General features: G+C 41.5%; 3 protein-coding genes across 5 annotated transcripts; 2 read left to right on the forward strand and 1 right to left on the reverse strand.

Annotated features, from left to right (window-relative positions):
* The first annotated feature begins 657 nt into the window (after positions 1-657).
* Positions 658-4,858, forward strand: si:dkeyp-74b6.2 (cerebellin-1). 3 transcript variants are annotated; one of them, XM_041031455.1, is made up of 4 exons: positions 658-813; positions 1,786-2,492; positions 3,948-4,067; positions 4,246-4,858. In XM_041031455.1, exons 2-4 carry the CDS (start codon positions 2,187-2,189, stop codon positions 4,441-4,443), a joined length of 624 nt encoding a protein of 207 aa, XP_040887389.1. In that variant the 5' UTR covers positions 658-813; positions 1,786-2,186; the 3' UTR covers positions 4,444-4,858. The 3 variants fall into 3 exon arrangements, with proteins under 3 accessions (XP_040887389.1, XP_040887390.1, XP_040887391.1); XM_041031456.1 differs by having other exon boundaries at positions 689-813; positions 1,803-2,492; XM_041031457.1 differs by having other exon boundaries at positions 708-813; positions 2,049-2,492.
* A 1,376-nt stretch (positions 4,859-6,234) lies between these two features.
* Positions 6,235-13,114, reverse strand: ripk3 (receptor-interacting serine-threonine kinase 3). Its single transcript, XM_041031454.1, has 13 exons — positions 12,862-13,114; positions 11,520-11,682; positions 11,270-11,438; positions 10,716-10,871; positions 10,353-10,501; positions 10,156-10,205; positions 9,814-9,975; positions 9,623-9,705; positions 9,450-9,513; positions 9,162-9,226; positions 8,279-8,333; positions 7,955-8,154; positions 6,235-7,578 (listed from the first exon to the last, which is right to left on the reverse strand). Exons 2-13 carry the CDS (start codon positions 11,675-11,677, stop codon positions 7,351-7,353), a joined length of 1,539 nt encoding a protein of 512 aa, XP_040887388.1. The 5' UTR covers positions 11,678-11,682; positions 12,862-13,114; the 3' UTR covers positions 6,235-7,350.
* A 1,335-nt stretch (positions 13,115-14,449) lies between these two features.
* khnyn (KH and NYN domain containing) lies at positions 14,450-24,425 on the forward strand. The gene is made up of 9 exons (XM_041031445.1): positions 14,450-14,743; positions 16,175-16,442; positions 17,109-17,243; positions 18,439-20,261; positions 20,511-20,641; positions 21,192-21,288; positions 21,915-22,022; positions 22,276-22,377; positions 22,545-24,425. The coding sequence occupies exons 2-9, from the start codon at positions 16,212-16,214 to the stop codon at positions 22,933-22,935; spliced, it is 3,018 nt and encodes a 1,005-aa protein (XP_040887379.1). The 5' UTR covers positions 14,450-14,743; positions 16,175-16,211; the 3' UTR covers positions 22,936-24,425.
* Positions 24,426-26,091: the final 1,666 nt, after the last annotated feature.

Consider the following 26,091-nt stretch of genomic DNA (forward strand, 5'->3'; position numbering starts at 1 on the left):
ACAAAACATTGTGCAAACTGTTTTCATCAGGAAGATTAGATGACTTGTCTAAACCTGCAACTAGAATTTTATCTGTTAATCTTAATCCTCCCTCTGTGTTGCTAACCAGTTCTCAGAAGTGGAACATAACTAAGTAAAATACAATTTTAAGATTGTATAAAAAGGTTCTACTAAACATTTGCCTTTAACAAATATTTATATTTCAAAATTTGAAGTTTTAGAACAAATCACAGCACCAAGTTCTCGTACACATTTTTTATACAGTACTTCCCTATGTGCCTGAACAGTGTTGCTTGTACTTGGTGAAGCTCCTTATTCTTCATGTGCTGCCTTCAGTTGCGTTGTGGAGTCCCTCAGCGGCCTTCTTCTTCTTCTACGGTGCCCTTTACAAACAAAAAATATAGGACATACACTGTGTGTGTGTGTGTGTGTGTGTGTGTATTTATATAGCAGTTTGTGATGGAGCATTTCAGTCTCACCATATATCTGAGGTAAAAGTAAGGATGGAGGGGAACAGATACCGCAGGGGGTCGAGGAGCCATGAGAACAGAAGGGCTGCGATGCTCGTGATGTGATTAAACGTCTGCTCGAACACAGGGGTTTCCTGGAACAGAGAGAGAGAGAGAGAGAGAGAGAGAGAGAGAGAGAGAGAGAGAGAGAGAGAGAGAGAGAGAGAGAGATGGGGAAAAGAGAGGCAGATGAACAGAGATAAAGCTGAAGCTAACGGAGGAACCAGGCTCTTGGGATGCTCCAACTCTACTGAAGCAAGCCAGTTTCTACATGTCGCTGCAGAGCCAGCGCGCAAACTGACAGGTGGGTGTTTTTCCAGCAGGATCCTTAAGCAAAACATAATTTCTTTACGCATGTTGCAAGGACTGTTTTTGTTAAAATACTTGCACTTTTTATTGTTGGGTCTGTTGTGATGGCGCTAACTGTAAGGACTCATCTGACACAACATGATGTGAGACGTCCTCAATATTATTTTTTAAGTAAATATCATCAACTGTTGCTCAAACAATGCTTCAGATAGTATTGTAAGAAATGTATTTATAGTGAATATTCATGTGCTTGTGTAAAGGAATGCAAGTGCACAGACAGGGATTAATTTGGAAGGGTGATGGGGGAGAAAGAGTGGGAGTGTTTACCCACAGATGGCCTCTCAGTGGTGGGACAGTGATAGTCCACAGTCCTCCCTCCTGAGTCCAGCTGGCAGCACTCACGCGGGCCTCTTCCCGGCCAAAGCATGACCTCATCACTTTGACTTATTTTCTTCTTCGACAAAATGATTTTTCTCTTAATACTCACAAGCTTTCCTCCATCTTGCTTGACCTGGGAGGACACGCTTTTTACTGAGCACAGTGTTACAGCACTGAAGGTTTGAGCAACAGTTTGCAGAGTTGGACGCAGGTGTTTAAACCATTTTTAACTTAGAAATCACACACACAGCGAGGTGCAGACCAGTGTGAGCTTCAATGCAAGTACATCCAAAACCAAAACATGTTGCACAACTGATCTTCAGTATTCCACACTGTTCTTCTTCAAAGGTTTCTAGCTACCTTGATTAAGAAATTGAGGTTTCCAGTTTCTGGTAAGTATATAGAGTAGGCTAGCTGCATACAGTTATATACATATACACACATTTAATGCATATAAAAAACAAACATGCATACATCCACGTGCAAAAGATAAAGCTTTTTTTCCCCATTTACATTTATGGAAAATTTGCAAGTTTCATGCAAATTCTCATGAGCAAAACTGTGTCCCGTGATCTACTGATTCAAACAGGCCTGAAGCCTCAACAGCCTCCAAACCAGCATCCAGCTGGCTGATGGCTGCTCCCGCTGAGGTGTGAGGATCTAGATAACCTTCATCTATACTCTGCATATAAGAAGTTCCTGTCTGCTGTAATGGGAATCCACTATCTTTGTGGCAACTAATATTCCTCTCCAGAGAGACTCCACACCCGCCTAGTCTTTGCAGAAGTGATAGTTGAGGATTATAAAAATCATTTAATGCCCCATGAGATACTAGAATCCTGTTTTTTCCAGGTGAAACAATGATCCTGTTGCTAAATTGAGGCGCATGCTAAGAAGATATACACTCGCTGAAGATTTGTGGTCACAGTTTTGGGAGTAAAAACATCAGCAAAGCCCAAAAGCAACCGAAACTCATCCTTATTTGGAGCTATGCCCTGTCCATCTCTTCCCTCTTCGCTATACCTTACTCCCCGCTCAGCCTTTTTCATTGGACTGCTGCTTCTCACACACTGGGGGCCCTCAGAGGTCACTTGCCAGAATGACACTGAGCCGATCGTGTTGGAGGGAAAGTGTCTGGTGGTGTGCGACTCCACCCCCTCAGCGGAGCCGTCGGGTAACGCTCTGGGTATGTCCGTGAGGTCAGGGACCGGACGGGTGGCGTTTTCAGCCATACGTAACACCAACCACGAACCCTCGGAGATGAGCAACCGTACCATGACCATCTACTTTGACCAGGTGGGTTTCAGCAGTCCAGAGTATTAACAGTGGTTAATACACTGGTTGAAGGAGCCACTTAAACCAGTATGCCAACATGCTCATGATGACAATACTAACATGCTGATGCAGGTATAATGTTTAACTTGTTAGCAGGTTGCCAACATTTACTAAATACTATAATAGTATAATAATACTAAAATATTATAATATATAATAGTGATCACCTGGAGTCAAGTGTTAGGTTCTGTTTAGGGGCGGCCGAGACACAGCATGAGAGTAAGAAGCCACAGGAACAGGTTATTATTGTTCTGATTTACAATTTATTTGATTTCCATACATCATCAAATCAGAATTTAGCCAAAATAACACACAAAACAATCAAGATAGAGAAATTTAAAAAAAAAAGGGGTGCCTGCCTGACCAAGAAATGATCTGACCTGCCTCCCTAACGAACATAAACAGGAGAAAATGTGGTCAAAAGAAAAGACAAGCCAGCCCTACCAGCTCCTGAGGACAGAGAAGCCATCAGCAGGTCAGGATAACCTGAAACTATAGGCTAACACACGCAGCTCAACAGGAGCGGAAAATATATAACAACAAAGGGCCGCCATCTTGGCCCATTTATATTTGACGCTTATTTGAAAGAAGCCAATCAGCTGCTACATCCGGCGCAGTCCGCCAATCACCTCCTCGTCCCGGCGCACTCATATTAGCATACACGCGCTTTTTTTTTCTCCTGACTCACTGCGCTGAAATTTACAAGGCGAGGGAGGAAGTCACGTACACACAACCGAAATTACGAACGAAAACACGATCTTAACGCACGGATCGAGGAGAAATCAATCATTCTCTGGGGACCAGTAGTGTGTGCACCACATTTTGTGCCAATCCTCCCGGTAGATTTTGAAATATTCTGACCCGTGGGTTGTCGCCTCCCACTGAAATCCCCATTCAGTGATCACACCGTGCACACAGAGGGTACATTGTACTTTAGCCAACAAAGACTCAATTCATTAACAAACAGTACAGGGTGAGTCATCACCGGTTCCCGAGTCAGTGTCACATACTGAAAGGTATCCTCTACCTGGTCACAAACACTGAAGTCATTTGAGTTCATTGCACAACCGCTTGCTGGAAATGGCAATGCAATACTGAGTAGTGATGCTAAGCAATGCATATAATGTGTAGGAGCTACAACAGCTACTAAACAAATAAAAATGAATCATACACAAACCAGACATGACATGACAAGTGATGATTCGTCATGTCTGGTTTCTGTCCTGCAGTTTGCGTGTTAGATGTCCTACTAGTTTTCACATCCTCCCTTTATAGTTGTTCTCAGTTTAAAGATTTAAAGATTTAAAGATTTTGATCAAATATCCCCAAATTTAATGGACTATTAGCAGCTTTTCTGAGGGTCGTGTTGTTCTATTTTTGAATTTCTTCTTTCTTTTCATTTCCATTTCTCCTCAGATCTTAGTAAACGTCGGCAGCCATTTCGATCCAGCGAGGAGCATCTTTGTGGCTCCCAGAAAAGGAGTCTACAGTTTCAGCTTTCATGTGGTCAAAGTTTACAATCGGCAGACAATACAGGTAAGAACAGCAGCTTAAAAAACTGGTCCAACAAGATACATATGCAACTTACACTTTAAACTTCCATAAATCCAAACAAATTCACTGCTTTAACTGCAAAACCTGTCTGAGAATCATCATGTTTTTAAGTTTAATTAAGTATCAGAGTTATCCTCATCTTCTCACCTGTTTTTCCCAGGTGAGCTTGGTTCTCAATGGCTGGCCTGTGATCTCGGCCTTCGCAGGTGACCAGGATGTGACCAGGGAAGCTGCCACCAACGCCGGGCTGGTGATGATGGAGAGAGGGGACAAGGCTTACCTCAAACTGGAGAGGGGGAATCTGATGGGAGGGTGGAAGTACTCCACATTCTCGGGGTTTCTGGTGTTCCCCTTGTAGGGTGGGTTGAGTAAGGAGGGTAAGGAAGGGTATAAAATAAAGATTGTTCTGGGGCAAGTGTTACTTTAAAGCCCTTGACATAAAGAAGGAAGCATCAGTGGATACAGATCGAGTCCCACGCTGAATCTGGAAACGACATTAAACTGCTTTGATGCATCTTTACATGTATCAGATGAATGGATGAATTCACTTTGCGCCAAATAATCCTGAATGTAATTCCCATTTCCACTGCACTGTTATGGCCTCTCGTCTGTTGTCTGACTACTGTAATGTGTCGTCTGTGCTTGCTTACACCAGGTGTCCACCTGTGTGAGGTCAGTGATTTTCATTTAATGCATGAGACACGACATAGCAAACATTTGTGGCAATAAACAAAATTATTGTGGCAGTGTCTATACTCTGCCTCTTATCTATTGATCTGTCTGTCTGTCTGTCTGTTCAGTTAGTGGTCAGTGGTACTTGGCACATCCAGAGCCCACTAAATAAAATGTTCTATCTTGTTTGTTTAATCCAGGGGTTTTCAAAGCGTGCATTCCTCCCGACACAAAAAATCAAAATCAAGACAAAGTCAACACCCCCAGGTCCCCGGTCCAGTTCATTAACCTAACAGCATGCATGTTTAGTTATCTGACAAGGACATGCTTACCACACGTCCTGGGTAAATGCTGACACTGTTGTGGCCTCAAAACCACCTCCGCTATATTTTACATAAGCCCCATAAATTTCTCGATGTAGACAGACTGTTGTTCTGTAAATAGTGGGTGTCCCTGCTGTGTGTCCCAAGAAGTGTAGTCAGGCTTTTGACCCAAAAAGTGTCCTTAGCCAATTACTGATACTTTTCCCATATACAGTACTGTGCCAGTATCACATGAAAATATGCTTCAACAATTAAAATCTCAGCTTTATGGTGAAAACCTGAAACTATGCATATATTTTTGAGTGAGTTTGCTGTCCCTGCTGACGCACGGCGACTGTGCGTCTCTCTGCGGTGGATCCGGTGGCAGATGGAGGACTGGCAGTGAAGGAAAGGTTTCGGTGCCAGAAGCCTGCTGAGTTCACACTGGACCGTCACAACCGATTAGTCTCAACGCCCCGCTTGCACAGCAGAGGCCTGTGTTAGCACTTTGGAGATTCGTGTCTGGACTACAAAACAATGCAAAGACTCCGGTTCCAAAACTAGATTAACACCGTGTAACAAATGTGGCTCTCTGAAGTCAAAATCTGATCACAGGAAACATAAGACAAAAAATAAAAAACAATTTAACAATAATGTAAGTGAATTAAACTCATAACCAATGACATTTTTTGCTAGTATAGATATAAACATACTAATTTATCATGTTTCTAGTTTATTATGTGCATTCACTGTCTTTTAAATGATTTCTTGTTGTGGGAAAAAGTTCCCCAGTGAACTGAAAGTGATGCATTATGCATTTTCAGCAATTGATTTGTTTGGAATGAATAGAAGAAGACATGGGTAGATGTCAGTCACACACACTACAGCTGAACAGTAAAACAGTGGTGACACCTACAGACAGCAGATGGAAAGTTATTTACAGGCGGCAGAGCACAAACCACATGGCCCTGGAACCAAATAGAACCAAAATAAAAGAAAATTTTAAAAATAAGAAGGACTGTACTAAATTTTTTTTCATTAAAACAACTCCTAAGTCATTTCTATTGCTTCAAAAATGAAAACCGAAATTAAACTCTGTGAAAATGTGGTTTTAAAAATGCTGTCCACCCTTTTAAACAAGTCACAGACCCAATAAATCGCCCACAACATTTGAGTACAAATGTAGAATTTATTAAGTTATCAGAATCACAGCAAAGTGTACTTTTCTTATAACACTAAAGCAATCAGCAGGTTCTTAATGTTTCCCTTTCATTTCCACTTAAGTCCCTTAAGAGTTCAAGGACAAGTCTGGTGATACTGTGTATTTTTCTTACATTCATGAGCAGATGATCAGTTCTTTGTTGTTTTGGTACAGCGTAACCCCAGAGTTATACTTTAAGATAAAGCAATGTTTTGTTTTGTTTTCAATATTGTAAACTTCATTGAAGCTACATCATGCTTCTACTGAGTGAAGTATTCAAGTCCAGCATCCCAACAGCATCATTTCATCTGCCTCAAAATACTGGATGTCCTGTGCGTCAATTTATGCATTTTTTAAAAAATCATTTAAAAATTATAGAAAAATGATAAAGAAGCTCCTTTGGCCTGAACATTGAAGTGTAGCCATGAAAGACTAAATTTCCAAAAAACACATATGTACAAAGTAGATGTAGATGATCCGATTCAACACTTCCGTGCAGATAAAGGCAGCCAGGCCTGGATCACAACAATGATTATTTTTAAAGTTCATGACATATCAAAGGGGTGGAGATTCCAGCATTAGGAAAGCAATGAACTTACCGAAGAGTTTCAAAATATCCATTTCTCCTCACATGTGCATCTGGCATTTAAAGCAAAACCATAAAACTAGTTTGTTAAGGCGGTTTTCGGCACCTGATGGTGAGTTGGCACTGCGACTGTAAATATTTGCTGACTACAGCTGGTGAAAAAAAGCAAAGCCATATGATCAGACTTGGCTCATATTTAAACTGCTGACAGGGCAAAACAGGAGGTGTGAGGTGCTCTTCATTGGTATAAAAAATTTCAAACAAATGAAGCAGAATAAATAAAGACAGCATGCAAACAAACTCTTTCCCTAGCTAACCCTATCTGAATCCTGTTCAGATAAGAAAAGCAAACACCGGAAAAAAATAAACCCCAAAACATTCATAGGAGAATTCAGAGAGCCTCTCTTACAAAACACCTTCCTGTTGTGCAACAGAGGACAAACCAAACATAGAGAACTGTACTAGAAAATTAGAGAACTCAGAATCAAACAGCTCCTCGCGAACTCAGCCATCTCCTCCTGTCTTCTCCTTTCTCTTTCCTGCATGTGGTGGCGGGAGGTTGACACTAGATGGGGCTGTTGGGTGCCGTTTCCTCTCTGACAGGTCTGAGGAGTAGATGTGCATGGTGTTGTTGGAGCCACTCTGGAATCCAGTTACATGGCTGAGGTGGAGGAAGACGCTCCGTGCAAAGTCAGGAATGCAGGGGAAACTGTCAGGGCTGGAAAACTGACGCTGTAGACAGAACAATAAAAAGGGAGAAAAACAACAGCAAAGTTTGTTCAAAGTTGCTGTTCTGCAAAGATGAGTCCAGCACCATGAACGCCTTGGTGTTAGCAGGAAAGTGTGTCCTGTATTTAAACTCTTAACATGTCTCACCCTTCCATGTGAGCCATCATTATTTTTTGTATTGCCATCATTATTATTATTATTAGTATTATTACTATCATTAGAGTTGCCTGTTATATCAAATGATCACATCAGTAGCTGCTCTTAAAGGTGACTTTTCCAGTCAGAGTGCAGTTCTTTTAAGTTTGATGAATACAGGCCCTGATCTCCCTCATCAGGGAACAAATCTTTAATGCAGTCATGCAAAGTAAAAAAAACCCACCTGGTACTGCTGGAACATGTTTTGCCTAAAAGCCGCCTGGGGATTCCCGGCTGCTCTGACTTTAGACGACGACTTAGTTAGAGAAGGTGATGGGGACGAACCAATGGGATGAACTGAGGACGATTTAATTTTACTGTAGTCCACTGATGAGCGGGGCTGGTCAACATGGCACACATTTCCATGCTGAGATGGAGGCATGCCTGAAAGGGAAAATGTGACAACATTAAGCCATGATAGATGATTTCTTTGTCTGAGACTTGACCTAAAAGTTTCCCTCCTTTGTCTGTGGTTTCTATGTTGCTCCAACACCAACTTCCTTTTTACCTCTAACTCTCGCTGTATCGTCTCTTTGATTTGCAGACCAACCGCCAGCCATTTCCTGCAACAGAAAGAAGTTAAAGATCTGTTTGTTAGTTGTTTATTATGCGGTCAAACTGATATAATAACTCTTGCTGATGCAGGTTTTAACCTCTAAATAAGATGGAGAGTAAAAGCCTTAATTAATGGGTTTTAAGTTTTAGGTTTTTGTGGGTTTTAACACATTTCAACTCACTTTTTTACCTTATGTAAGCTGGTGAATGTGACTAACCCTGATGACTGCAAACTGAAATGTTTACCTTGGATCATGACTCAAACAGTAACATGTTTAATAATCTGCTATTTGTTAAAATGCAATAATGTATTTTTGTTAAAAGATAAAACATTAGGAACAAAAAAATATATTTATCTTTTAACAAAAATACAATATTGCAGATAAAGATATATTTATAGAGCCTGAACAGTGAATTCTGTGCCAAAGTTAAAAAGTAATCTGCAGAGTTTTAGTCCAAAATGAGGCAAATCTATCATTTGAAATAAAATATATGGATTTACATTCTATCCCCAATTGGCACTGATCCAATCTTTAATGTATTTCATCAATGTTTTTACATTTGCTGTGTTCAACACTGTCTCCTGTGAAAATTCCCCTGGGGCAGCAGGAAGTGATGCGTGTAATATTTCACAGAGACAGCAAAAAAACATGCTGTGAAGAAACACCACATTATTGACCAATTTGTGGCAAAGGAAAAAAAAACCACCACACAGACCACTTTGTGAGTCAGTTAATGCTCATTTTGGTTTAATAGAAAAATAATTTCATCACTCAATCAATGCTGTTCAGTCGCTGGAAAGAGACTGAACAGTGCAGCGACAGTCGGAATCTCACCTGAACTGGTCGGCGTCCTGTCGGCACATCATTACGAACGTTCACGGCTTCAACTCTGCGATACGCTGCAAAAAAAAAAAAATGAAACAGCATGGAACGTGAAAACTGGTGCTGTAAAATGACATTTCTGTTGTCTTGTAAAAGCAATCCACTTTCATGTCCGTATGCTAAATATGAAGCTAAGTCCAGCAGCTGGTTTCTCGCATTTTTCACCTAACTCTCAGGGAAGAAAGCAAATAAAGGATGAAGAAAAGTTATGACAAAAAAAGATTTAATATCAAAGCAGACCTGAAGGCTGAGTGATATGAATCCTCTGAACCTGTGTTGTTATGAGTTCTTCTTCATTTTGCTCCTGGAAAGAGGAAGAGGAATTAATAACAGAAACTGATTTGCTCCGTCATGTCAAATTTTATGAGCCTCTCAGCATGATGTGAGTCTTTGTGGAGAGATCTGATATTTACCAGTTTCTTCAGCACTTGATGGACAGCATCAAGGACTGCATGTTTGTGCACCTTAAACAGTTCTTCTGTAGCACGTGTGCACTCTGCCAACAAGAGCAAAAACGATGTAAAGTTAAACTGTAATGTTTAACTGCTCCTCCAGTTCCACCAGGTACTCATGATATTCAGGGTAAACAAGTTGGTTTTCTTACCAAAGGAGGAGGGCCTTTTGTCGGGTACCGCATCCCAGCATTTCTCCATGAGCTCCATCAGTCCTGTCAGCCCTGCGCGCCCGGCAGCCTGGCACCTGATCTCGTCCAGCGATGGACGGTCTCCCTGGGGGATGCGAAACCGCACCATGCTGGACAACGCATCTACAGCAGAGGAAGGATTGAAGCCAAAGGCAATGTCATCAAATTACTCGTGTTGCTGGACCAGCAGTCCAAAATAATAAATAATAAATAAAATATTCAATTTACAGTCACATCATAAAGAGCAAGACAGAAGATGTATGAAAGCTATGAAAGTCAGTTTAAGACATAACAATCACTCACTTGCATACGGTTGTTTCCCTGTGACAACAGACCACAGGAGTATCCCATAACTGAAAGAGAGACCAAGAGGGTTACATGCCAGGACTACTGCTTCTAGCAATCACACCCTGGCTGGTTGTAGTATTTGGCTCATTGTACACATTAGTGATTTTTATTTTTCATTTCATTCACATACACACACATTAGTGCTCTTGTACCTGTAGATATCAGAGGCTTGCGAAGGTTTGTACACTATGTCAAAAGCCTCCGGTGGCATGTAGCTGATCGTCCCTCCTTCCTCTTCGCTGCCCTTCTTGGAAACTCGGGTGACGCTGTGGTAAATCTTGGAAAGGCCAAAATCTGTAAGCTGAACAAAAGGAGGAATGGTGAAAAAAAAAAAAGAGCACAGAGAGGAACAAAGCAGTTATGGGAAGAGAGAAAGCCACGCAGAGAGCACAAAGGTCATGACAACACAAAAATGGCCGACAAATGGCTTTTTTTTTTTACAAACACCTAATGTAAATGGGATCGGCACCCATAACTATAAACAGAAAGCTGAAACCTGAAAGCCTTGTGCTCACCTTTGCATTGAGATAGGAGTCCAACAGCACGTTGCTGGGCTTCAGGTCCAGGTGGAGCATAGCAGGGGTGAGATTGTGGAGGAAGTTTATGCCCAGAGCCACCTGGTAAGCCAGTCTGAAGACCAGTGGCCATGGTGGCGTTCCACGTAAGGTGTCCTATTGGAAGAATGTGGGATTGTGTAAGGATAAGTGAGCGAGGTACACACTCTATTTCATCTACTACTGTATGGGGAAGCTGATAAGTAGCAAGCAGGCTGCTGTTGTTTTGATTTTAGTACTTGTTTTTGAGTATCATTTATTTACGAAGAAAATTCTATTACAGCGATTCTGTACAATTTTCAGCTGATGATGGCGTGGGATGAAAAGCTAAGGGATCACTAAAGTGATTATAATTTGTTGGATTCATCCTCCTGGAACCATGAATCGCCACCAAATTTTATGACAATCCATTAAGCAAATGGGGAGATTCTTCATTAGGTGAGTGAAATTTTAACTTTCTGTTGCTGACAGATGAAATTAAACAGGTAGGTACAGTAGGTAGACGTGTAGGTTACCTGTAGGGCGGCCAGTGATCCTCTCTCCATGTACTCCATGACCAGACCGAGCTGTACTGAAGACACAGAGTTCGGCAGTCGGCCCTTGAAGACCCCAAGGACCTGAATAACATACGGGCTGCTCCCTAGACGCATCATGTCGATCTCACGCAGCAAAGACGAACTGCTCCTGTGTGTGCGTTTGTTTGTACTGTCAGTAATTTCCTCCTCTTTTAATTGCAGCAAACAGACATTCTTTGTTACCACTCACCCGTCGTCATAATGGAGCAGCTTAATGGCCACATCGCAGCACCACTTATCATGCCTGGCTTTGTAGATTTGTCCAAACCCCCCGGAGCCAATCACCTCCCAGCCGCTGAGGCAGGGGTCTCCAATCAACACTGGAGCTGGACAGCTGGACAGTGCCATATTCACTGGAGGAGGAAATTATTTGTGGTAAAAACAATTATACAGTGATAATGATATTCATTTTAATTTTGCGCTGAAGGTTATAATAATGTGTTTTAGATAAGCTCAATACGGAACAAAGCTTCTGTTTCTGGATTTTGCCAGAGGGACTCTGTTTAAGTCTGATTAAACCTCAACCTGATTAAGGGTGTAAAGGTGAACAAATCTCAAGTAATATCAATTAGTGAAGCCATGTGCAGATTTATTTACCAGGACATGCTTTCTATACTGTAGCATTATGGCAACTGAAAATTTGTTGGGTCAGGTGTGTATGGGAAATCATCATAAAGTACATGACAGTAATAATCATTAAACAATTTTGTTGCTGTTGGCGATAAGACAGGAAATAACCCAGTGTATGAGTAATATCTTATAATATTTAACCCAGCAGTTTATAGCCTGAGTTTCACAGCTTTTCTCTTTAACTTTGGGTCCATTTCAGGAAGTAACTAACAGGGAGTCAGTTGTATGTAGCATGGTCTGTCAAGATGGTAAACATAATTTTTTGTCTATTCAGACTCTTATCAAGGAAAAAGACAAAAGTGTCTGTGGAGGAGCTTTAGTTAAATCATCTAAGGGCCATTTTTAAAGACACAGTGGTTTCATCTTTAACACAGGGGCTCATTGCTTTTACATTCACACACACCACAGGAAACCACATATTTTTTTTGTTCATATTTCTGAACATGAAGTCAGAGAGTGGACAAAATAACAGGAACACCTGTAAAATGCTAAAGCAGCCCTGTCGTGATATCTAACTCTGTGTAGTTTATTTTTCAAATTTTCTTTTACAAATTGACTCAGCTCTCACTCCCTTTCTGTGACCTCACTGGTTGGTAATATACTGTAAACTTAATTAATAAGCCAACTGCTTTTCTTATCCAGCTCCTGAAGATTACACTTTCTCTCTTTCCACCTTAGTATTAAGCTTCAAAAAAACACTGTCTACATTTACTGTAGTTGAACCCATGATCTAAAAACAGCAGATTCACATCTCTTAAACATAATATATGAAGAAAAAAATAACACTAAAAACAGAAACTAACTCAAAGAGCAACATTTTCCTGCTCAAATCAATACCACAGAAGAATAAAGAACTCATAAGAATACCAAGGTGATTTTTCAAAAACGGGGGAACCACTCACCCGTAGGGATATACTCTTCTTCCTCATTATACAAACATATCGACGGAGGTAAAACGCTGTAAAAACCCTCCTGCTCATTCAGTGACTCTCTACTCGCAGCAGCGGCTGCTCTTCGATCTAACTTCGTTAAAGCAGAAGTGAAACAGCGGAGCTCAGATCCATCCCACAAATCTCCAGTTCAACTTCTGCTTCCGAGGCGCTCAGCGAACACTTACTCTGTACTTACTTAAAAGTATTCCTCGTAATCTGATTTTACTTATCTCTAAACTAATGTTTGACACAAAAAAACTAGAGGAGAATGACTACGCTGCCAGCAGGGGGCGGAGTGTGTGCAAAGGTGATTTACCGTAAATGGGAGGTTTTTTGCAAATTCCCGGACGAACATCAAGGATGGATTATATCTTCACTGTGTGTCAGTTAGACTATACTACTATGTTTTAGTAATGACTTCATAGTTAGTGGTGGACCAGTTAGTGGTAAAATTCTGCCCTCACATTTGTATGTGCAGAGGACAAAAAAATACAAATATTTTTTTTTTTAAATTAAACACCTCTCAGTATAATGAACTAGTTTAGGAGCTTTGTAAAGATAGATTAAACCAACAAGAAGATCAAAACCACTGTGTAAAAACAACGTGTAAGTCCAGCTCATCAGCCTCAGATCCATTTGTACCTATTGACATGAATCAAAATAGGTCTCAATGCCTAGTTGAAATAAAACTGCTGGGCACTGTTTTTTTTTTTTTTTTTTTTTTTTTTTAGTAAATATTTATCTAACAAAAATAAATGGAGCATCTGCTGGGGACTGCACAGACAATACTTTAGTTAGGAGAATCAATTCTGTGTTGGGTTTGTCCTTTTTGGATTTGGTGAAGAAGAAAAAAAATATATACAGACTTGTCCTTTAAATGACACACTTTGAATCCAGTTTTACCAAAACAAAGTAAGACAGGACGTCGTGTAGGAGGCAGCCTAAGCTTTGTCTTCCTGTCTTTGACACGGACGAACTCTTTATTTTGGCAGCACCGGGGACCAGGGAGGTTTTGAAACCATTTTGTGTGTATATGTATATGTATTTGTATATGTATATATGATTAAATCTGTCTCCCGCGGGTTCGGAGGTTTTGAGAGAGGAATGTGAAGCGTTAGAAACAGGCCCAGTCTCTAAGTTTGTCACTGCGTCAACCAGCAGTTTTAAAAAAAGACAGAAAAACCCCGCTTCTGACGTCAGTGGAAATCCCCTTTATTTCCTGTTTGACTCTGGCTAAAAGCCAACAAAACATTTTTTAAAAGACATTTTAAATCGTATTTGCAATAAATGTTCGGTTTTCATATCTTTGGCCAGGTGTGTTTATTAAAGCGACAATAATATAAATACAACATGGGGGGAGGGAGGGGGGGGGGTGGTTCAGAAAATGAACATTGTGTTAAATTTTAACCCATGAAAATATAACTTCCACAACTGAGTTTATAATGATGACTAAGAATTTTACATCATGACCTCCGTGCCCAGTGTACGCCCCGCCTGTGAGATAAGCTGTGTGTGTGTGTGTCTGTGTGTGTTTTTTTTTTTCTTTCGTTTAGTTTCGGTTTGATCTTCGGGGTTTCCACCGGTGTAACGATGTCCAGGTCCGCCGGGGCAGGCTCCGTCGTCCGCCTGCCCGCGGCAGCGACGCTCGTTCAGTCACTTTCAGCGCCACTTCCCCCGGGGAGCGATCACTTTGTGGCCCCGCGCCGCACGAAACGCTGAACTTCGGACTTACGTGTTGTTGTTTTCTGATTGCGGAAGACTGAAGCGAGCTGCGCTGCCTCCCCCCCTCTACCGAAAGCACGGCGCTGCTTCTGGAAACGAAACTTGGAAGGAGCAGAGCGATCGACCTCACGTAAGAAAACGACACGGAAAGATTATATTTTATCCTTTTAATGATTTAAAAAAACACAAGTTGTCTGTTTTCTATTCCAGCAAGCGGAGCGCCTCTACTTCCTGCTCTGTTTCTGCCAAAAAAAAAAAAAAAACACATTCAGTGGCTCTATTTACAATAAAATGTTTCACAGCTCTGAGGAAATTTCCAGATTATACTCGAGGCCATGTTTTGGACGCTTAGAATATATTTGTCTGCGTCTTTTTTTTTTTTTAGAGATTAAACCGATTTATCTGTGTGGGGGAGTTGCAGAAGCAAAAAGTCCAACGCGAATCTGCCAGAGTAGGTGGTGTTGTGGCTACAGCGCAAAAATACAAGTTAAACAAGCTGGAAATAACACTTCAGTTAATTAACAATGGGCTACAGGCAGGGAGACACCCTGCAGCCTTCTTTATATGTTTGATTTTACTCGTCAGGTGGTGAAAAGGTGCTTTTACTCTACTGAATTGTTTACATTATACTTCTACAACACTATATTTAAGAAGTAAATAAGATAAAATATGTGGTAAGCCCATAAAACACAAAGCACTCTTGGAGTTTAAACCAGCAGCTTATTGTTTATTGATCCAAAGCATCTTCATGTGATCCCAGACTGACTCCATGATGCTGAGATCAGGGCTCTGTGGGGACCAGACCATCTGTTGCAGGTCTCCTTGTTCTTCATGACTCTGGCTGTAGGTTTGGAGTCGTTGTCCTGCTGCAGGATGAATCTGGGGCCCATCAGACTCAGCCTCCCTTTTGCACAGTACATATATCCAGTGATGTTTGCACTTGCCAACACAACACCAAATTCATACATACACAAAGCATTTAAACAGAACAATTTAAACCAAATGGCTCGTAAAACAAATCAGCAGTAACAATCTCAGTTCACATAAATATCCATATAGCAAATAAAGAAGGAAACTGCTTTACTTCTCAGGTGGTTTTCTCACCAGCCGAAGAGGCAAAACTGTTTCACAATAAATAAAATAAATCTGGGTAAAGTTAAAAATAAAATGACTACAGATTTGTAAATCAGAACTTTCTTCCCCTGGAAAGATGGGCTACATTATCAGCTGGGCAAAGCAGGCAACTGCAACTGCCTGCTAATTTCTTTGGCAATATACTCCACTAAAGCAGAAAGCAAAGGCCTGACAGTGTATCCTGCACTTTTATCTAATATTGAGACTCAAATTCTGGTTATAATATTTACTTTATTTTTATATACTTTAATATTTCAGCCGATTTTATACCTTACATGGTGCAAACCAGCTGACACACAGCAAACCAGGGGTGAGATAGGAAACATCAGAATTTGGAATCGCGTTTCATGGTTTAAATCATTGTTTAAAGCAGCAACACATCATGGTTGTGACATCCTAACAGATACGTGAAATGTGGTTTTCACAGTATGTTCGGCTCTCTGCGGCTGATATAAGAACGAGGGATGGACGGTGAAAGAAGCGATGGAGGAGGAGGAGGTGGTGGGGAACCTGAGGTGGAGGATGAGTTTGCGTGTGCTGGGATGCTGCGAGGATCCCTGACCTCCCTGCACAGCACTGTGGAGCGGATATTCAGGGTGAAGTTTGGGATCGGGGCAGACGATTTGCCCAATGGCAACAACGGGCAGATTTGGCTGAAACTACGAGGGCCGAGCAACAGTGTGAAAGCTGCCAAAGTAAGGAATATTTTCGTTGTTTTATAGTACACTGTTACTCAGCTGTTGAGTCGTTACCATGTTTAAGTGAATTTTGATTTTGAATTAGTTTGCAAACCTTGATTTCTTAAAATATTGCCGTGTCAGTAAAGTTGTTACTGGTAGCGTTAAGGAAAAGGCACCATTCCTGAGAAATGACTCATCCAGGGTTTTTAAATGTTGATTAATAAGAGTCATTCCAGTGCGGTCAGCCTGCTGACACATGCAGTCACAATGATTGACAACTAAAGATGAAAATGAATAACTCATAAATGAAAGTAGATGACTGAAAGTTGAACTCCTACGTTTTTTCTGGTCACTGCACGGGTGGAGCAGCGTTGCTGAGCGTGCCTCATACGATAACTGTGATCACATGATGGTCAAGCACATTTGCATTACATGACTATTACATGTTCAAGCCAAATGCAGGTGTAGTTCCTTATTGCTCAGAGCCGTGGACAGGTTATGAGACAGTGGGCCCTTTGGCACAGACATAAAATGTCCTTCACCTCCCGTATACAGGAGCAAGAACCACAGATTTAAAGAGATATCTTTTTCTCTGCCATGTTTGTCCTTCTGAGGAAATCTCAGAGCCCAACCCACCATGATAACAACACAATAATGACACTCAAAATTTCCTTCTTTTAGTTATTTGTGAAAGGAGTTGTGAACCAGGAGGAGCAGCAGAAGGTTCCCTACACCAAGAACCTTCACTGTGTCTTCTGTGGAGCCAGAGGGCTGTTCATGGACTGCCTGATAAAAATCACCTCAGCACATATAGTGGTAAGTGGTGGATTTGGAGTTTTTGTTTTGTTGACTGTGTTCATACATTTAGATTTAAGTTTAAAAAAAGGGGGGGGTATGTGCACAGATTTTTTACAGACAGCTTCACAAAGTTTAAACCGATGTGTTTCTAGAAACAGAGATGAGGCGTTAAGTGACATGATAAATGAGTCATAAAACTGTAAATGCAAAACAATAACAGGAGGCTGACACTGTTGATAAAGAGTACTGAATGTGTGATCGTCAAACATCTTACAGGAAAAAATGATTTGCAGTAAAGGGATAAAAATAAAAACACAAAATAAGAAAATGTGCAAAACACTAGCCTGAGATTAAATACCCAAGAAAATTAATCTCCAAATGTTTCACATTATGAGGCCATATATAAAGTCATAGTAGTTGTATTATTTGCCAGTTATAGTCTAAAAATGTTGAAACAGGTTGAAAAATTAAAAAACGGACCATTAATGTTATAAACTGTGCCCATATAACATTAAAACAATTTTTAATTGATAACAACTTTTGACTCCTCTCATCTTCCCCATTACTTCATCTCTTCTAGTCTCGCTTTCTTTTCTGTTCTATATATAGTATTCTGATTAACAAACTACTTGGTATTTCATGCTTAATATTCCATCTATGCCTGATGTAATAATGATACTGATGAATAATATCATATGTCTCAGGATCCCATTCTTTATCGTTCTTGCAAGAAATTACATTATTACTCAATATCACTGTTACGTATAACAGCTATACCCCTTATGAAGTAACAACTGCTGCGTCATGTAACACTGTGATATTGTCACTGGGAAATTTTAATTTTTTTTATTAACATAGAAACTAAATTTAGAACTCAGGGAAATTTTATTACTTTTCAACAGCTTCCTTTTTCATTATAAATTCCTACTTGTCACTACAAATTGCTTGGAAATCCCTTATTATTTTGTCTTCACCCCTTTATAGAAAAAAACAGTATAATTAGTAAAGGTTTATTTCAAATAAGACATGTTCCTCAGACTCTGTTGTGCTGTTTTCATAGTATAAAAATGGACGTGAACCTCAGACAAGAATGTACCAATGTTAATATGTAATAAGGGAGTCATTTTGGGGGACATCCAGCAGCTACTCCCCCAGAGATGTTTTCTCTCTGAACAACCACATACACTTTGCTGTCTCCTTCTCACCAAACCAGGTTGGCCATCAAGGATTCCTGCTTATATCAGGTCTGGCGGAGCCGGTGGTGCGAGCCTACTCCCTGATTACTGACCTGGTTGAGAGATGTAAGGCCGCACAGTCCAGACGCTCTGAGACTGTGGACAGAGGCTCAGGTGAGTCTCTGGACTCACGCCGGGCCTTCAAAACTCTGGTTGAGAAATGGGAGGACAGGCACACCGTGGATCTTCTGGCGCTTCCTTGGCAGGTGAAGGAAATCTTTCTGGATTTGGTGAAAGAATCGGGACTTGGTTCAAGCCCAGACCTGGCAGGGACAGATGGAATCGGCATATTACGTGACGAATCGGAGGATACATGCGACAAACCCTCCGCCATTACGTACACGCTCCCTGAGCCTTCCAGCACTGCTGATCGGTGGGTTGAAGGGATGACTGCAAGTTCAGGAGTAGATGTTGCAGCCTTCCAGTCTTCTGCGGCAACCCGGGGGAGGGCCGAGGGTGCTGAGGAAAGACTCATGCGTTCTCCACAGGAGGTAGGAGAAGAGGGGCAGCCAGAGCAGAGGGAAATTCTAGGTACCAGAGAGAAAGACAGGCTGGGGGAGGAGAAAGAGCAGGAGCAGCAGCTGTCAACGGGAAACGAGTTTTGGCTCCTTCTGAAGTTCTTCACAGCCATGGGGTACACAGAGGGCGTCGTGAAACGAGTGCTTGCCCAGACGGGACCTAAAGAGGCCTCACAGATACTGGACTTGGTTCAACATGAACAGGACCGCAGCGACCAGGAGCAGATTCTTCGAGGTGGTCCAGACCCAAAACTTAAAGTTGGTGTTACCCTGAATAAGAGTGAGAGGAACCGACCCTGCGAGACAGAGCACAGGGAGGATGAAGAAACAGCAGCAGGAGTTGATGAGGTGATAAGTGGTAATGAAGAGCTGGGAGAAGTTCGTGACAGAGAGGGAGATGGAGCGACAGGATGCACAAGACACTTTGAGGGGGGCAGTGGAGAGGAAAAGGAAGAAGGACACGAGGAAGACTTTGTCCTGGGAGTGTTGAAGAAAGCTGCAGCCAGCTGTGGGTACACTGAACAGAAAGTAGCCAAAGTCTACAACATGTTGCCTTATCGATCCACTCACCAGCTGCTCCTAGAGCTGCAGAGGGAGAGCGGCAAAGAGGCCGACGGCTTCAGGGAGGGGCCGAGAGAGATGGATGATGTGGTGCTGGAGAAAGAGGGACCAAAAGATGGACCAGCAGAGGACAAAGAAAAGAGAGAATCTAATGATGAAGGATGGGTAGTGGTGCCAAACCCAGCTGCACTTCTTGCAGAACCACTTTTGCTTCCTTGGATTGATACACCCCAGCAGCCTCCTATGAGTGAGTACACCTCGCAGCCAAAGCAACACCAGCCTTCAAAGTCACAAACTCCACATCAGATCATGCTGCCTGAAGTCAAAGGGCCTCCCATGTCTACTTATCCCTCATCCCTAGATGCTCCGCTAACCGTTTTCCAAACTAACAAACAATATGACCAAACCATCTTCTGGCCTAATTTGTCCACCTCAAATCAAAATCATTCAGCTGAGGACATCTTAAATCCAAAGCCCCAGCCTTCCGTCTCTGTAAAAAAAGCACTTCAAGCCCCTCAACACCCCACCTTCACCAGGAACGACGCGTCTCCCACCAGAGCGAGGGAAAGACGAGGCTTCATGCCTGTCTCTTCGGTGGTGGTGACAGGGGAGCAGCGTTTCCTGGAGGGACTGCAGACGCCCTTTGTCCTCCAGCTAACAGACCGGCCTGGAGACCCGAAACTAAGGGAGATCATCATTGACGGGAGCAACGTGGCAATGAGGTGGGATATTTTTAATTTAACATTGGTTACATCCTTGTCGTCCTCTGCTCTGCCTTGCTATGTTAGTGGAGACTAATGCCCAACATGCATATAACACCATTTTATACCAATCTGAGCTCATTAACCTAATCGGTCCAAATCAGGAACTCCAGTATTTGGATCAAGTTTGTGAAAACTGCTGTGTTCCATATTGGTAGATGTCTGATTTAGTTATAAAACTCTACATGCGTCGTTCCATGTTGTCCACAGTCATGGGCTGGGTCACTTCTTCTCCTGTCGAGGAATCGCTCTGGCTGTCCAGCATTTCTGGGAAAGAGGTCATCGTCAAATCATCGCCTTACTCCCACAGTGGAGACAGAAGAGCGACCCCAGGATCAAAGGTAACGCGTCCCACTCCTCATGTAGTATTTTAAACTTAATAACTGCTAAAAGTATTATTATGGTTTGCATGGTGTATACACTTGATAAGTAATTTAGTTTGGTTTACAAAATGTCAGACATGATTTCTAAAAAGGAAAAAACAGCAAACTCTCACATTTCAGAAGTTGAAACAAGGGAGTCTTTGGTATCTTTGCTTAAAAAATTAACTATCTCCTCCAGCTTTTTGTTAAACATTGTCAGTGCTATGAAAAACTGTTTCCAGGACAGTTCTTGCTGCCACAGTTACCCATGATAATTTCTGCGAAGTGTGTATTACGTTTTTAAAATAGCAAAGGCCTCTGTTCTTCCATGCATGTGCGTGTTTGTGTTTACTGGCTCGTGTGATCGAGTTTTACAGGGACAATCAATTCCACATTGTTGCTCATATTTGATTCAGAGTCACATGTGAGAGGGGAAAACAAATCAGAGCTGGGCAAACATGTGAGTGTGTGGGTGTGGGTTTTCCCTCTTGTGTGGGGTAAACATAGTGTTGTTTGTTCTGCCTCTCAGAGCAGCACTATCTGACTGAGCTGCAGAAGCTGGGCCTGCTCTCCTACACCCCCTCCAGGGAGATCCAGGGCAGGAGGATCAGCTCGTATGACGACAGGTAAGGTTGAAAAAAAAAAAAAAACTTATATGAGTCTGTAAATTGTGTCTGTTTTGTAACAGCAGGTGGCAGAGGTTAGAGAAAGAAGTGAATAAACAGAAAGCTGGTGGTTTCGATCACCGGCTCGTAAAAATCTGTGTGAAAGTGAGAAACACTCTCACCTCCCTTGAGTACTGTCAGTGTGCGTACTGATCCGGTGACACTTTTAAATGTTCACAGGTTTCGCTGGAGCTCTCTGTAGTTGTGTGTGACGCATGATTGTGCTGAACAACTCAACACAAATAACTTCAAACTGCTTTATTCAAAATTTTTATGGAAAATTATTAAGGAAAATTGGGCACAGGCTGCAGTCCACCAGAGACCCAGATCCATACAGCATGCAAATTCTGTACAGCATATGCTACATACTAGTGTGAACACACTACATGCCAAAAACCTGCTGAGAATCATCAGTATGCTGTGTGGTGTTGTGGCAGGGCAGTTGTGTTGCATATTAGCCTTTCATTCATGTTTAAGACCGACCACCATGGGGCGCCAAAGCCTTACAAAGATTTTGGCTTCTTTCTTCTTTTCCAGGTTGCCATTATATCTCTCTCATCTGTTGTCTCCCTTGTTTGTCTCCACAGATTTATGTTGCAACACGCGCAAAAGACAGATGGAGTGATCGTAACTAACGACAACCTGAGAGACCTCTCAGACGAGTCCTCTGTATGGAGGGACATCATCAAAAAGAGGTATAAAAAGACTGCACAGCCTGCTCATATGTAGAATCAGGACTGTTATATCAACTAGCGAGATCAGTGATTTTCCTTTGATTTCTTTATATTTTGGATTCGAGCTGCAACGATTAGACAGACATTTGAAGACAGTAGATGAAACTGAGATGGAGGTTTTTCATGACTGTTTGACATTTTGTTGACTAAGTGATTATTTGAGAATATAATAGATCAGGCATTGTGCTCTGATACTGTCATCTTGCATCCCCAGACTTCTCCAGTATACGTTTGTAGGGGATCATTTCATGGTGCCGGACGACCCTCTGGGGAGAGGAGGACCTCACCTGGATGACTTCCTACGTTCAGAGCACAGGTATTACCACACACACACACACAAACACACACACACACACACACACACTTTCTTCCATGTGCACTTGCTGTCTTTGCAGCTGCTTATGTGGTGACTGTCCTTTCATAAGATAATAATTTGATAGAATTCTGAATGCTTAGTCAGTTAAGTTCCTTGTTTCCTCTCAGGACTCCTGACCCAGGAAACCACTCTTTTGCCGGTGTTGCCACGGCTTTCCCTTCCTCCAAACCTCCACGTTCCCAAACGGAGGTCCTGAACTTTCGTGACCGAACACTGGGTGGCGGTCTGGATCCAGAGTGGAGAGGGGGCCGGGGGAAAGGGAGAGGGTCTGGGAAGGGATGGGACATGGGACACAAGCACAGGGAGCGTGGAGCTGCAGGTCTTGAACCAGTGTTCAGTGCACACAGGAGTCCAGAGGAAACAGCCAGACTAAGAGAGCAGCTCTGTCAGGTTTTTCCAGGTCAGGACAACATGGTGACGCTGATGCTGCAGTGCCACCCAGCAGAGATGGACATTAATGTGCTGTCTGATCTGATCTTGGAGCAGCAGAAGGAGTAGGAATTTTTAAGTTTTAGTGTTTTCCCTGGCTTAACGCAGGCTTTTCTTAAGCTGTTTTTTGGCCTGGTTTAAGTGATATAGTATTGTTTTTCTCCAAACAACTACAACAAATCACACTGGTTAATAGCACATATCCACATAAGCAAGGATTTTACAAAAAATACCAGACAGTCAGATGAGTAATTGAACTTTCTGTTGACAGTCCAGTGCACATATAATTTAACTATGATGTCCTGTTTTTGAGTATAAGTTGTCTCATGTATTCTTATGTATTCAGCTGTTCCCTGTTTCTCTCCTTTCACTGTCAACAGTTCCATTCTTCCAAAAAAATATATTTAAAAGTAATTTTATTAAATAGATAACCCCCAGATTATCCCCCATTATCATTGATCTGTATTGATCCCACACATTTCTGCATCCCTTGAATCAGTTACTCGCTGAAGAACTGTTGGAATGACAAACTGTATGAAAGATAATGCTGATAATACACCTTCTTCGTCACTTAAAACAAACAGATTAGGGATAAATAAATCTGTGGGGATTATCTTTTTAATTTTCAAATAAAGCAAAATGGGTTTTTGTCCTACATGACTCAGAGTAGGTTTTTAACCATGCAAATAGGTCTGGGAACTGCAGTGTCAGACCTGGTCGGTTGGTTGATCCACTGTTTTTGGTTCAAAATGAAATATCTCAACAACTGCCATGAAAATCCCGAGAGGATGAATCCTACGGATTTTTATGTTCAAATCAATATAATCTTTTTTGGGGGGTTATACTGAATTCATTATAACCTGATAAACTTCAGTTTTTACTTATTGATCTGGTGTAAGACATGCCTGGGTGGTTGTGCCATGCTGGAAAAGATATTAAAACCAGTTCTTACAATATTTGGTACCCTCAGTTTTATATATTTAACTTATTTTAACCACATCTGCAAATCATAGTGTGCCTAGAGGAGGAAGTGCACTTCAGATCAGATCAGATCCTGTTTGAGGATCAGACACTCAAATGCAATCTTTTAACATAACAAAAATGCTTGTTACTATTTGTACATTTTAAGATCTCAGTGACAAACTTTGCTGGGTAGTGTTTCATTAAATCAGTTTATGGAACCCATTAAAATATTTCTTGATTGCAAGGATTAAAAATAAAATCTTGGTCTTCAGAGTTTTCCTGTGTCTCTGTTGCACTTGTTTCAGAATCAGCAGATTAAAATCATCTCAATCTAGAAAACTGAAAGAACAAGACTAAACCCACATTTTCATAAAACTGTCATCGAAGCTGAAGGAGTCTGACTGACTGAGAAAGTGTAGTCTAATGAGAACAATGCTACAGCATTCAGGCCCAAAAACTCAGAGACCCTGCAGCATCAGAGCATTTTGAAATCTTTCCCAAATGAACCGAATTCACAGACCTTTTTCACAGCAGACGTTCAGAGCTGAAGGAAAAGCACATGTGGAACCAGTAACACTAACAATGGCTCTGTTTCAGCAGTGCAATGCAGCAATTAAAAACATTAGTTACACCTGTGTTTGACAAGTTAAAACATCTGCTGTGAAGCTAATTTCAGGGTAACATCACTCACCTCTGTCAATGTGCAAAACCACATAACATCTTATGGTAAGTTTGTCTTTGATTTGACAAATAAAGAGACCATCCATGTTTATTCAGAATATAAATCTGTACTTGACAGTCACATCTTACTGCCCATTATCTTACTGCACAATTTAAATAAGATAACACTTGTCTGGAAGAGGATTTTCCTCAGGTGCAGTTTTCCCCAAAATGGCTGAAAGATAAAGGAAGAAATACAGAAGCAGCTGCATAAAACAATCTGCAAAATGTTAAGAATGTTGCCTCGTTTGTTGTGATTTTTTCTTGGCTTGCTTCTGACTTTTTCTCTTGTTTGTCCAGTGCACGCAACAATTATTACATAATATACATTTGTGTTTACACAGGAAAAGTCAGGGAGATTAAAAAAGGGTGACTTGTTGCCTTTCTGGACTTCACAAAGGAGGATCGAGTAGCCTCTTTCTGAGAATACGTGTATTAAACCGGTTAAGCGAGTTTTGAACAATACTGAAAATAGACAGCACATCTATTTTGAGAACATCCTGAGCAAGACGGAGAATTTTCACACAGGCATATGAAAGGAAATAACTGCCGATCAGTGCACTTGCCCATTATATAGCATTCAGCACGTCTAGTGATTCACCTGTGGAGACGTTAACATTAAAGTGGGTGGTGGTATGTTGTACAGCGGTGGAGAAGTACAGGCAGATAACAGTGAGTGCATCAAAACCAGTCGCCACCACCTTATATCCATTTTGGTAATAAGTGAACCCAGTTTAGAAAGACAGAAAGAGATGAGGAGAAAGTGAAAGCACATGCAGCCTGTGTCCTGCCTCTCCACTGTTTGTTTAGGTGCTTGTTTTCCTTTTAGCCAGCTTTTCCATTGAAATTTTGTTTTCTCGTTGGAATTCGGATGTTTACTGAGTTATGTCCGGATCAGTCCCTTTTGTGCCTTATTCTATTTATAGATATCACGCACTGAGACCAAGCAAACCTCTCATTCTTGCCCTGGCAGGCATGCACCACAGTAGCACACAAATTAAATTAAAAATGCTTTCCATGATTCAGGGTTAAGCAACATTCACGGTGAAAGAATCACCAATGTAATTTTTACTTAAGAGTAACAAAGCATTATCAGTAAAATCTGCTATTCCAGCACTGGTCTTTGTAAAGAACTGTCTTCTGTGTACGTCTACTAGATCCTAACACCCACGTGCAGCATGTGGGCTACACAAGGCCCTCATCTGGCACTAACATCTGCAGCTGCGCCGTCTATACTGCTGTACGACTCTGTGTGTTTGCTGAAGCTGTAAAATGGCTTGTTTGACAATATGGGGAAACATTACCACACCAATAGAGCTGTCTGATTTGAAAAAAATAAAATAAAATAAAATATAAAATGAATAAATAAGAGCGAGGGGCACGCAGAGAAATGAAGTGTCTTCACTTCTGTGAGAAATCATTTCTTAAACTGTTTGTACAGAATGGGTTGGTTAAGCGTAGACATTTTTCTTTCTCTTCCTTCTTTTTGAATGCTGAAAAAAAAATCCCCCCGTTTCATATGTAAGTCCTACTCTGTTACCA

This window comes from Toxotes jaculatrix, chromosome 23 (assembly GCF_017976425.1).
Source record: "Toxotes jaculatrix isolate fToxJac2 chromosome 23, fToxJac2.pri, whole genome shotgun sequence".
Lineage (NCBI taxonomy): Eukaryota > Metazoa > Chordata > Actinopteri > Toxotidae > Toxotes > Toxotes jaculatrix.